The sequence below is a fragment of the Glycine max genome, chromosome 11, assembly GCF_000004515.6.
Source record: "Glycine max cultivar Williams 82 chromosome 11, Glycine_max_v4.0, whole genome shotgun sequence".
NCBI lineage: Eukaryota > Viridiplantae > Streptophyta > Magnoliopsida > Fabales > Fabaceae > Glycine > Glycine max.
In genome coordinates this window covers 36,405,452-36,419,262 of record NC_038247.2, presented here as the reverse complement: position 1 = coordinate 36,419,262, position 13,811 = coordinate 36,405,452, and the positions used below count along the sequence as shown (strand labels likewise).

At 26.6% G+C, this 13,811-nt stretch overlaps 1 protein-coding gene across 1 annotated transcript; it reads right to left on the bottom strand.

Moving 5' to 3' along the window:
* Positions 1 to 11,661: 11,661 nt before the first annotated feature.
* LOC100815379 (probable serine/threonine-protein kinase fhkE) lies at positions 11,662 to 12,485 on the bottom strand. The gene has a single exon (XM_003538365.5). The coding sequence runs from the start codon at positions 12,390 to 12,392 to the stop codon at positions 12,063 to 12,065; it is 330 nt and encodes a 109-aa protein (XP_003538413.1). The 5' UTR covers positions 12,393 to 12,485; the 3' UTR covers positions 11,662 to 12,062.
* Between the last annotated feature and the right edge of the window lie 1,326 nt (positions 12,486 to 13,811).

The following is a 13,811-nucleotide window of genomic DNA, read 5'->3' as shown; positions in this document are numbered from 1 at the left end:
GGAGCGTTGCGAAGTAAATATTGCGTACAAGTTGTAATAAATGAACAGATCCTCACCATCCCAAGGAATATACCCTACACTCTACTCTCTACTGTCCGTTTGATTTAGGTTTTAGAAATTTCAATTTCAACTATGGAAAAAAAGTTAATTATAAAATTTTTGAGTTAAATATATACTTTTATCAGTGTAAAATTACTGAATTTTGATTTATTTTATTTTATGTTTCATTTTAGTTTTTATCATATGAAATTATTATTGTTTTTCCGTACTATCATGGAATACTCTTTTGCTATTTATTTATTTAATAAAGATTAAGATGTCAACCTATATAAAAATGTAAATAAATTGAGTTATTTGTGAATTATTCATACTTAATTTATTAAATGTTTAATCAAAATTATTTGTTACTTAAACAAACAAAGTAAAACTTTTGATTAAGCATGATTAATTAAATAAATCAAACTTAAATTCTACTTGATGATTTTTTTATAGAAATAAGCTTGATAATAATTGATGGTTAAGGTTCACCTTACACATATGCACACATGTGGACAAACACAAATATCATTAAAAAAATTAAAATTATTTATGGTCATGTTTATTAAGGTATTTTAATTATTTTTTAATTAGTTGAAAAATTCATTTAATTGTTTGGTAAATAAGTTATTTTAATAGTTTTCATTATTTTTTAAGTAATGTTTTTTAAAACATAACTTTTTTATATTTTCTCCCACTTTTAATCTTGATATATTTATTCATTTTTATTGTTAATTTTTTTTAAATAAATCATGATTTTATTATTTTACACTTTTCGACCCCTCACTGTTAATTTTATTGAACATTTCTAATCTAATAAGTTGGTCTTTTAACTTTTAATTACCAACTAAATTTTCAATTTCTAGTTAACTTTTCAATTAATTTTGTATAGTCTAAATATTATCATTTATATGAAAACACTTTAGTATTGTATTGGTGACTTTTTTTTACAGAAAATATTTTTATTTGCTACACACAAATATATATTTCATAGAAAAATTAAACTTACATCATAGATAGAACTATTAGATAACAACACTTCTGTATAATCTTTCTAAGGACAAGTTTTTATAAAAGATATTTTTATTTTCTATTTATAGATTTTTTTAGTGTTAAAATTTAAAGATAAAATAATATTAAAAGGAAGTAAGTATTTTTACAAGTAAATACAAGGAAGTATAAAAAAAATATATGAATATAAATGAGTTAAACAAGTTAAGTTCAAGATTTACTTTTATTTTTAAACAAGCCAAATTCAAGTTATCAATTAAGCTTGTTTAGGTAAAAGAGTCAAGTTTGAGGAACTTATCTTGCTCACAAGCCACGAAAAAATTTAGGTACTCGACTCGTTTATGTCTCTAAACATATGGTACTTTTTTATATATAAAAATAAATATTTATCTATCTACCTTAAAATTAATGTTAAAGATAATATATAGTAACTTTTTTTAAGGATGAAGACTAAAGAAGAATTAAAGTTATTTGGGCTTTGACCCAAAATAATTATTAAAATTTATGATTAAGTAGAACATTAAATCCCGATCACAATGTGAATCAATATTTTAATATTTTGTCTACATTTCTCAATATTAAAATTAATAATAAAAAATCTACAGAATATATAATACACAAAAGTGAGTGTTAAAAGAGACATTATAGACTATACGAAGTGTAGTTTTTAAGGTAGTTAGATGGTCTAGTATGACCTACAGAGGCAAGAAATTTGGTTTTGATTACAGGTAAGGTAAAGGAGGTGAAGAATATGATGGATGAGGAGAGGTGTATAAAATTTCAAGTGAATTGGGATTTGGAAGAGAAACTGTGATCATGAAAAATGATGCATCTAGACATTGAAAATTTATTTGTTATGAAAGACATAATTCTTGCAACCATTATAACTCACTGGAATGACGGGGATAACCATTAAACTTTGAAAATATTCGGGCGTGTGATCAATTTAATATGGTTTCACTATTCAGGAACTTTTGCAGCATAAGCCATGTAAGCATCTGAAGACATGAAAATTCCAATTTCATGTTGATTCTTTTCTTAGATAATCAAGACAAAATCTAGTTAAACGATGGATTAGGATAGTTCATCAATAGAATTTGACCTCTGTTTTGGAAAAAAACTCGTTGAGTGAGAGTGATAGATTGATATAAATTACTCTATCACTACTCCTAAGAAAACACCACTAAAACTATAAATAAAAGCTAAAGAGAATAATAAGTTAAAAATCTGATTTCATTTATTTGATTGTTTTCCCTAAAAGAGAGATACATTTATATGTGGCTCTAATTGATACTAATCGATGAATACTATTTATTCATATGTCAACATCCCCCAAATATTTTTGTTGAATATATGTTAACATATATCATATATGTAACGAATGTTAAGCCCAAGTCAAAAGAACTGAAAGCCCACTTATAATTTAATACCTTTTAAATAAATAAAAATAATTATCAAAAGAAGATGGCTTGCTTAGACATGCAAGAAGTAAGTGGGAAATTGTTCCATTGGGATCTTTTTACAAACTATTTTCTGGAATGGGGTTGTTTGTAAAGATTTTTTAATGGGGACTGTTTTGTACGTGGAAAATGTCACCAGGCATGCATATCGCCAGCATGAATGGCGAGATGCAGGTGGGAGGGGACTCGCCATTCCTTTTGACGATTTGACATGTCTATGTCGTCACTAGATCTGGCGATTTGACTTTGACGTGAAAAAGACGCAGACTTGTGTGCAGAAGAGATATGTTGAAAATACGATTTTTTATAAGAAAGAAATACGCTTAAAAAAATGTCATTTTATTTAATTGTTATAAAAAAGGAAACATTAAAAATATGCTTTTTTTAAGAAAGAAATACGCTAAAAAAACGTTATTTGATTTAATTGCTATAAAAAGGAAACATTGGAAAAACGCTTTTTAAGGAGGAAATACGCTTAAAAAAGCGTCATTTTATTTAATTGCTATAAAAAAGGAAACATTGAAAATATATTTTTTTAAGAAGGAAATACTCTTAAAAAAATGTCATTTTATTTAATTGCTATAAAAAAGGAAATATTGGAAATACACTTTTTTTAAGAAGGAAATATGCTTAAAAAAAATATCATTTTATTTAATTATTATAAAAAAAGAAACATTGGAAATACAATTTTTTTAAGAAGGAAATACGCTTAAATAAAATGATGCGTTTTTAAGAAGAAAATACGCATCATTGTTCAAAATATAGAAATATGTACTCTTTTTTAAGAGTAATTTGCCGAAGTAAGTTTCATTTATGTTTCTCTCACTTTATGAGCCATGATTTTTTTTATTATATATATATATATATATATATATATATATATATATATATATATATATATATATATATATATATATATATATATATATAATAAGTGGAGTTTATTATTTAAGAAACACAATTTCAAGCTTTGGTTACTCTGAAGTTTGAAACACTTGCTCGAAGGTGAGCCTTTTGTAGCTTTTGTCAAGCATTCTAGCTCACTAGCAGATTGTAACTTTCTCATTAATATGAGGAATGTTTTTTTTTGACAGATCAATGTGAGGAATGTTAATGAATTTTTTTTAACATTTTAAATAGTAGTATTTTTTATTCTTGAATGAATTATATAAAATTTATTAAATAATATTGCTATCACTCCTATTTAATAAATCTAATTTATTTTTAATAAAATTTATGTTAATTCCGGTCAACTATAGAAAATATATATGCATGTTTAAAAAATGTTTTTAAAAGAATGTGTTTACATTTCTGCATCCCACGTCCATGAGAAAATTAATTATAAGAGGAACTTGGAAATCATGTGCATATTTTTAGGAATTGGCTTGTTGGTCAGTGGTCACATGGACTGCACTAATATTGCTCTCAACAGTTCATTTCCTTTCATTATCAGACTTATCAATATATGGTCTGTCTAAACATTCTGCATTCTATTTACCTTATCACTTATGTTTTTCCATTTGGCAAAAACGTGAGTAATGATTTTTGTAAGTGCAACTATTAAATTTTGTCAAAGTTATATATATATATATATATATATATATATATATATATATATATATATATATATATAAAACAAAGTTCAACCTTCTACTGCCTCTACCACTATCATGGAAAGTTTATCTTATTAAAATTACCAAGCTTGTCTTTCTCTAACTCTTACTGAGTTACTTGGTTTATTTATACTCAACACACCTCTGATTCATTCAGACTCATGAAAAGACATAACCTGTGAAGGTAACTTGTAGACGCGTATTTCTGGGGTTTAATTAATTTTCAATGTACTACAAATTCGTGTATAAGTTATCTTGTATCAATCAATTGAACATGGCCATGGCTTCCAAAAAAAAAAGAAATCAATCAATTGAACATTAATGGATAGTTAGTAAATTTGTTACAATGTCGAGTATTGATAACTTTCATTACAAGTGAAGCTCGCTTTATAGATTCTATTGAAATTAAAAAAAAAAATAGTATAAGATGTATCAAATTATAAATAATTATAATTATAAGTATTGCTACTTTTTTTTCCAACTAATTCTTTATAAAACTATAATATATATAGGACACATTTCACAAATTAGAATTTCAAAAAATATCACAATGATATGATAGTGTCTAGAAAGTTGTCTGTGCAAATTTCTCAATAAACTTTCAAAAAATTTCAATATCAAAATGATTTAAAAGAATCTTTTGAGATATAGATTAGAGTTGAGTATAAAAAGTTTGCCTACTAACAACATATTCACAAAATTACAAGATAACAGAAGGTTGAAAGAATTTGACAAAACAAAAGAAAAACAAAGGAAATTTTGATGCAAGTCACACAACGTTGTTGGTTGTTGAGTGATTTGGATGATGTGACTGTGGAGTATAATAAAACACGTGAAGATATTATGAAGCAAAGTTTTTGCTGACGTGGACGAGAAAACGTTGCGGTGAATATTGGAGGTCGGCAACAGTCATTAAATCTTATTTATTTTGATTTACAGCTATATAACTAGGAAAAGAATAAAGCTCAAAGAAAGTTATCCTTATACAAATTGTGAGGTTAGATGAACAAAATTTGAAAGAAAAGCCTTTTAACATTTCTTGTTTTTAGGTGTAATTAATTTTGGATAATGTTAAATATCTAATGATGAAAATATTTATGTTTTTTTTTTTATTATGTTATAACTTATAAGTAAAAATTTGTCATATCTAATTTTTTCAAAAAAATCTAAAAGTAAGGTCTCATTTTTAAATTTATGTTTTTAACTTTTTATTATCCATAAAACTTAATTAAAAACTAATTTTAAGAAATGATTCTCAAAGTTTCAAAGAGTAAATATAAAAAATTTCATAAATTATTCATTAATAAATTTTTTATATCAACGGTGAAAATTGAACTCATATTCCGAGAAATATGAGTTTATTTTGGATCAACTTTTTTTTTTATTGTTTGTATGTATGAAGATTACTTATTATTATATAGTATTTTATAACAAATTACTAATTACTAACATGGTATTGGAGTAATATTAATATTTTAATTAGAATGATAATTGTAAAAAACAAAAGGACAGAGAGTAGGTCAGCAACAGCAAGCAGCTTCCTATGTCTGAGTGTCTCTGCCTGACACTGACAACGTTTTCGTGTTTAACAGCACGGTCAATTTCTTGCTGTTTCCGTGACGGTAAAATGTCACCCTCCAATTAGAAAGCAACACGTGGCAAGCCCTTCTCTCGGCTAGCAACTGGGCCCACCCAGTTCTTTCCTTTACCCACGGGTTTCCCTTGCTTCTACACTTTCTTTGCTTTTGGTCCCACCTTTTCTTGGATTTTATCGAATGCTCTCATGTATATGAGCCCACCACAACTATGTGTGATTATATTTGGTAATATTGTCCTCAACCTCAACCGTGGCCCTTTCCTTTGGGCTTTTTTTGCTTAACTTTTCTCTCTTGGGTTGCAACCCGTCACTTTTTAAATTTAATATTTGTACACACTTTCTTAAAAGGATTATATTCAATGATTTATTGGATTGGAGCTTTGTATACAAAATAGTAATAGTATGTTGCTAGGAGAGCATAGTCTCTACTCTTTACTATACTTTGGATACCACGTATGTCCTCCACAGACATCATTGAGTTGTTTGAGACTATTAATAACATTTTTTAAAAATGTTTAGTAAAACTACATTCTTAAAATTTGTATTGAAGAACATTAGGATGCCCAGTTGATTAATACAGTAAAAAAAGAATTATACTTGATTAATGCACTAATTGAGCATGATTATTTATGTTCAAGTTGTCTTAATGTTATGTGACTGTCTCTAGCAATTAAAATTCGAACATTGATTCACTATATTATAAAATATTGTCTCCTTTTGTTTTTTTAGATTTAATCCTGTTGGTAAAAATTATATTTTTATGCTATAAAATATTACTTGCTTTGTCCCAAAATAAGAATTGTATTTTAAAAAAAATTTGTCTTAAAATAATTTTTATGTTAGTTTTTCAATGTAATATTAATTATTTTTTTATTAATACTGTTATTAAAGATTTCTTTAATTTTCCAAATGTAATATTAATATTAAGGTTAGTTTTGTAAAATTATCATATTCTTTTATTTATTTAATATTTTTTTTAATTTGTGTAAAATAATTTAGAATCACACTTAATATTATTCAATTTACTTTAAGAAGTGCTAGCTTTTGAAGAACATACGAGTTTGTGAAAAGTGAAAAAGCTATTCTACAAATTTATAGAAAAAGGAAAGTCTTTGTAAAGTGGGATCACAAATAGGAAAAACAATTATTGATTGATAATTACAGCAGTTCAATATGAAAAAAAAAAATGTGTGTGGTGAGAGGCAGAGAGAAAAGAGTATGACTGTTCAATAATTATGGAAAAGGAGGTCATGAAATTCCATAATTTAGATGGCTATATGCTGTTGGATATATAATAACAAACTAGACAAAGATGGTTCAAAGCGGGGACAAAAGATAATGATAGAGGCCAATTGCTTTCTTTGCCTTAATATAGATTACAGATCAAGTTAATATATATATATATATATATATATATATATATATATATATATATATATATAAAATACTTAGATCATATCATGGATTGGATAAAATCTCTCTGTTCTCTAGCACGTTGATCAAAAGGCCATAATTAGATTAGGAAGAGTTAAAAAAAAGGGGGGAAGAGGATACAATAACAAGGGAACAACAATTTCATGCGTCACCAGCTTTATGTTCTTATTCATTGGACGCTCATCCATCATGCCATGTATGGTTTCACCTAATTACGAAACTAATGAAGTTACAAGACAATACCATAATACGTGCTTTATTTGCACTTTGCAGAGGAGAAAAACAACTCGTAAGAAAGACACATATGATTGGAAATGACGAAATATTCTTTTAGTTCAATAATCAAAACAGTATATCCTTTTATTTTTCTTAAAACTATACGATCATTAACCTTTTCCTTCTTCTTGTATATTTATATTTACTACTTTGTATAATTTTTATACTTGTCAAAGATTAGTGAGTGTCTGAGGAGCAGCGCCAAAAGATAAACAGCAGAAGTCAATGATAATTAGTGCTCCAAATCAAATCTAAGCATCAATGGAGATTTTAGAAATCCTTTTACCATAGGATATGGGAGGATTATGTTTTCACTTTTTCTTGATAATCTATTGGATTTTGGGCCCTTCAAGCATGGAACCGTTTTCCTTTTCTTCCTTTCCCATCATTTCCTTGTATTGGGTTTTCGTCTTGCACGCCGAACCAAATCCCAATTATTAACATCCCAACTTAATCTTAAGATTCTGAGAGTGATGTTTCTTTGATTGCACACAAATTGTATCAATGGAGGAAAAAGCAAAATCTTCCCTTTGACTAGAAAACCTATATAAGCTTGACCGTTATCATGGATAGAGACTACCCAAAATTTTAAAAATAATAAAAAAAAAGTGGCATGAACAAAGGAAATTAGGGAAAGCAACTGCAATTATCCAAATTACCATAGCCCTTGATGAGATATAAAACCCTATAAAATTGATTAATTGACACCACTACAAGAAAAATAAATCATTATAATTCGTAGTATCAAACTAACACGAAAAAGAAAGTATCATCTTTCTAAAGATAATATATTTTAGATTATCACATTTCAATATTTCTCTTACCTAACAATGATTTGTACGTGGTTTTATTTTGTTTGCACCGGTGAGAGGAAATGTTCAAACACAAATTCTGAACTTCCAATTTATTTTTTTATTCACTTAAAGAAATACTTCGTGGATAATTTTGAATACTTCGATTTGCAATATACAATCAATTGAAAAATTGTGAAGAGGACTTGGTATTTTGGTATGTTTAATTATATAACCTACTAACCACTGCTAAAAAACTCCTCTCGTTTTTTTTGTTCTTTTGAATAATTTTTTAAAATATTTTCTCACCAACAAATCAGAAGTCAATCTTCCAGAGTTATTATAATTAAGTGATAAAAGCAAAAACTCAATTCAACGTTGTTTTTTTTATGAGCATTGTTAGCTAGTACGAAACACTAACGTGGCCAATAATATTTTTTTAAAACAAATATTGTTTAAAAATTTAAAAAGTATATAAATTTTGATTTAACAAAAACCAAAGGTTCGTGTGTTGGTTACGAGAAGTATTTCGTAAAACATAACAACTTTTAATTTTTTATAGCCATGACTCCTAAAATCAAATTATTATTAAGTTTAAAAAGCTTTAGTTCTTTTTACCTGAATAAACATAATGTTCGATTGAATTTACGATAAAAAGGGGGAAAAAAAAGGAAAGGATGAAAAAAAGGAAAGAAAAGTAACATTTCCGCTAGAAGCTGAACAGTGAAGGTAAAAAAACTATATGTAAAATTTCAAATTTCACCAGTTTTTTTTTTCCAGCCCTGATTGTGCAAAAAATGACAAGTGAAACTCTGAAAGCATGGTTTGAACGAAAAAAAAAATTTAGTAATAATAACAACATAATATATAATAATATATTTTTTTATTGATAAATTTTAACTTGTTAATTTTATTACAAATATAAATAAGAAGATTTGAACTTGCACTCTTTTGTCCCTCTCTTCTGTCTTTATTTTTTTTTCAATCACTAAGTCAACTTTAACAACATTATATATATATATATATATATATATATATATATTATAATATTATTGTATTATTTATATTTACTTAATTTAGGCAATTTATATAACTTAAATGCCTTTTATAATTAACCTAAAACTGAACCTTCTTAATTATTTTTTTTAATTTATTTGACATAACGCATTTAATAAATAAAATTATTTTAACCCTGACATAAGTTGTTTTTCTTTTTGAAGCAACCTTGACATGAGTTAGAAAATAGACAGTCACGGATTCACGGAATATATATATATATTTTCCCTATTTGTAACTCTAATATTTTTTTCTCGTGACATTATTAAAAAACGACAATTCAAAACTAATTTATAAAATCACCCTAAACAGGGTTTTATTATTAATTCATTATAGTAGTATTTGTTTTATGCATTTAATTTTAGGTGGACGTGTCTGAGTGAATGAGAGTCCATGTGTTGCTCTCTCGCCAGTGATGCCATTGTCAGCATCCGTGCCAGCCTCCCATTCCCAAAGTCATCATAAAAATAATATTATTATTCTAAGAAATTGCTTGTTTAATTTTTTTCTACTTTTCATACACTATTTTTTTTTTAGAAATACATTGTATACTAACGGTAAAATGTTTTACAATCTCTATTATTATGTATAATAAATTCATTAATTTTTAAAATAATTATTTAAAAATAATTTAAATAATATTTTATGATTAAATAAAAGTATAATTATCGGTTAATAGATATTATATATATATATATATTTTTTTTTACTATTAAGTCACCAAGTAAATTGTTATTTTCTTCTTCAAAAAATTACTTATTCTAGCTATAATTCCCAACGGCAATTCCACTTTCTTAAATAATATTTTACGCGATCATAAATACTATGAAAAGGAATATTATTTATTTAACGTTTTTTCTTTTGTTTTTTCACACAGGGTCAGGTCCGTGGTAGCAGTTCTGCAACTTCACTCCCACTGTGTAAACAACAGCAAACTGCAAACCCAGCCGTAAATAAATTATCCTATGGACGATAGTACCCCTGAATTGCATCGTAAATAAATTGTTTGTGTTTGTGTTCCCTCGTGTTGTCGCAGGACAATTTCGTCATTACACTAAGAATAAAAAAGATTGCCTTGGGAGTTTGTCCAAAATAAACTATTGTGCCACCACTAACGTTTTGTATTTAAAAAAGAACCGTTGATAATTTCTATATAAAATGATATATTAATGCTTGTTTCTCGAATAAATTTCTATTCTAATCTCTTAAATTGTCGGACTTAATTTTGTAAAATATTTATTTTAGTTTTCACTTTATAAAAACCATTTATTTAAATTTTTTGTTTTATTTTTGTTGACGTTTTATATGAAAGGATTAAAGTAATTAACTTTTTATAAAATTAAAGACTAAGATAAAGTTTTATAAAATAAAAAATTCTTGTAACAAAAAAAAAAATAAAAGAAAAAATTCATATAGTTCGTGTTTTTGATTTGAAGGAATGAACGGAAGGCTCACTCTTGTTTCTCTTTTGGCTGCAGGGTTTTACTCAACTAAGATGACAAGAAAGTTTGTTTTTCATTAAACTAAATATTGATTTGGTTACAAAAAGTAAATTACTTCATACTAATATTTTATTATTTAAAATGAGAAATATCTACTTTGATCGACTCAGAAAATCTATAGTACTAGTACTGGTTTAAACCCAAAAGATCTCAATGTAATAAAAGGCTTGAAAAAAACTGCTTTTGGTTTGTCTCGTAAACACCATAATAATAATATTTAGCACCAAAGTTAGTGCACACCTTTGACCGAGGGAACGGCATCTTTGTTGCTTGCCCCTTTGGTCGTTCCAAAGATGTTCATCTCTCTCTCTCTCACTCGACCACACCTATTCATTTTACTATTAAATTATAAATAAAATTAAAAGTAAAATCAAAGATTAATATTAGATGATTTTTTTATCTTTAAAAATTAAAGATAAATCTAAAAATTTATAATACACTCGCGTTTTATTCGATCACCTAAGTTAAATTATCTTAATATATTAGATGATTTATAATAACTTAATCACTCCGGGAACCTAATTTTCAATAAAGATATTTTAATCTAGAAGGCACACAAATAGTTTTCAACTCACTCCGATGAAGCCGTTTTGGCTTAATAAGAAATTGGATAAAAATGATTAAAGAAACTATGTGTTGCGTCAGCCTAAGCCCACATTAGATCTACACAGAGCCTAGCTTACACCTCACCTCACCTCATCACTCTGCAATGGTTGAATGGAATCTCTCAGATTTTAGATCTCAAACATCCATCACTTCTTCTTCAATCCCAAAAACCAACAACAACTCCCAGAAACAGAAATTTAGCCCATAACCAAAAGCATGGTCAAAATAAATTTCATTTGAGATAAGAAAAATAAAAAAAAATAAAAAAAGCAAGTTAAATTTTTAAGCTGAATTATATATTTCAATTAATTTCTCAATTCTAATGTACCATATATCTGCTCTATTCTCAGGTAGACAAGAAATTAAACTTAAAAACACCACCACAACCATGAAGATGAACCTCCTTCAATGGAAATTCAAACCTCAACCTAACAAAAAACCATGATTAAACAATTGTAGCCCAGAAGAGAAGACACTTTTTTTTATAAAAAAAAAAAAGAAAAAAGAGAAATTTCTATGTACAGTTGTTGACTCCAAGAAAAAGCTCATGCCAACAAGAAGGATCTCATACAAAGAGAAGAGGGACTTAGGGAAGAAAAGAAAAGAAAAGAAGAGAACTTTTTTTAACTTGGTATTTGGCGGATCCTTTTTGTGTTGGAACTTTTTGTTGTGTGTGTGTTTCATGAATCATTGTACTCATGCCAGCATATGAGCATTATGACACAGCGCCTCATGATGTAGAAACGAGCCCTTTGCTCTTTGACCAGCCTAGCACACTTTCTAGCAAAAGCACACTTTCTCTGAGTGGAAGAAGAAGAAGAAGAATTCTTGATGAGAGGAGAAGAAGTTGTTGAGGAACGGCCTTCTTTCTTTGGCAACCTCAACTTCTCACTATTACTGAAGTACAAAGGTGGGGCAGTAGTTTGATCAGTGTTGTTGTTGTTATTGTTGTTATTGCCTGCAGTTGTAGTGCCATTACTACATGTGGGTGCACAATTAGAAGAAACCATGTTGATGTTGGAGAGAAAAGACTTAGACTTGGGAAGAAGGGAGGTGGGGAATTAGTGGGTGGAAATGTGAGTTTACTGAGAGTGAATCACTGACTCATTATTTATAAGGGTGGCTTAGATTGGGAAAAACAAGTAGTTGATGGTGTATGTGTGGCATTGGGTAGTATCACCTGGGCCTTCCTTTCCCTACACTGGCCCACCCTAAATTTAAATATATTACCATTGTAACAAGTCTCATTTAATTATATATTATAAATTACTCCTTCTCTTTCAGATTATACCACAGTTTAAGATTGTGTGACAGAAATGTGGTTAATTTATTAAGTTTATTAGAAAATATTAGCTAACTTTTTTTAATTAATATATTTTTATTTATTTAATTATTAACTCTTTTATTGTTCTTATATATTATTCCTATTAAATATTGATTAAGAGTAGTCTTAGAAAAAAAGCATTTAATGTAACATTAATTTTGTAAAATAATATATATTTTGAAATAATTTTTTCCTCTTTAATACATCATATGATCAGGAAGGGAGGGATTAATTACTGTTATATTTGATAAAAATTGATAATTTTGGTTAGAACTATTTAATAAAATATTTATGGTAATTATAGTCTAATTGGTAATATAAGAATTTTATACTAATAGTACATGAAAATTAAAATAGTTTTTCATCTTAGTTTTTACATAAAAAATTATAAAAATAATATATGCAGTAATAATGTCAAAAAGCTTATGTTGTCCTCCTATTAAAAATTGATATGTATATTAACTTATTTTACTTAACAACAACTATCTTTTAAGTTATTTTTATTATAATTTTTAATTGACTAATAGTATATTTTTTTTATGCTAACAGTACAATAAATTAAAAATAATATTCTTTGTCTCTTTATTAAAATCATTTACCAATTAGTTTGTATTTTTTTTTCAAAATTATAATTTTTATATGTCTAAGGGTTAGTTTTGTAATTGAAGATCGAAGTAAGAAAAATGCTATGAATATAAGTCTAAAATTAATCAATCCTTTCATATACGTATACTATTATTATTTACTATTATAAGTAAAACTAATATAAAATGTTAAGTGGAGAAAATATTTTTATATTTTTGTTATATTTAATATATTTACTTTATTTTATTTTTTATTAAACAAATATGACATTTATTATAAAATTATTATAAGAAGATATTGCAACTCCTGAAATAGTTCAACTATGAGATTAATAAAAATTTTAAAGAGTAAAGATATAACCATTTTAATATGTTAAACAAAGTCTTAATTTATTAATATTTCATATTCACAACAATCATGCAGTAACTTAAATATTCTTTTGTTGGTGAAGTATTATATTTATCTTACCAATTCCTTAAAATTTCAAATTTTGAAAAACCTTTAAAGTAGCAATAATTAT

What these genes read in the sequence shown, in the direction of transcription:
- LOC100815379 (XM_003538365.5), bottom strand. Translation starts at nt 12,392, where the DNA reads ATGGTTTCTTCTAATTGTGCACCCACATGTAGTAATGGCACTACAACT.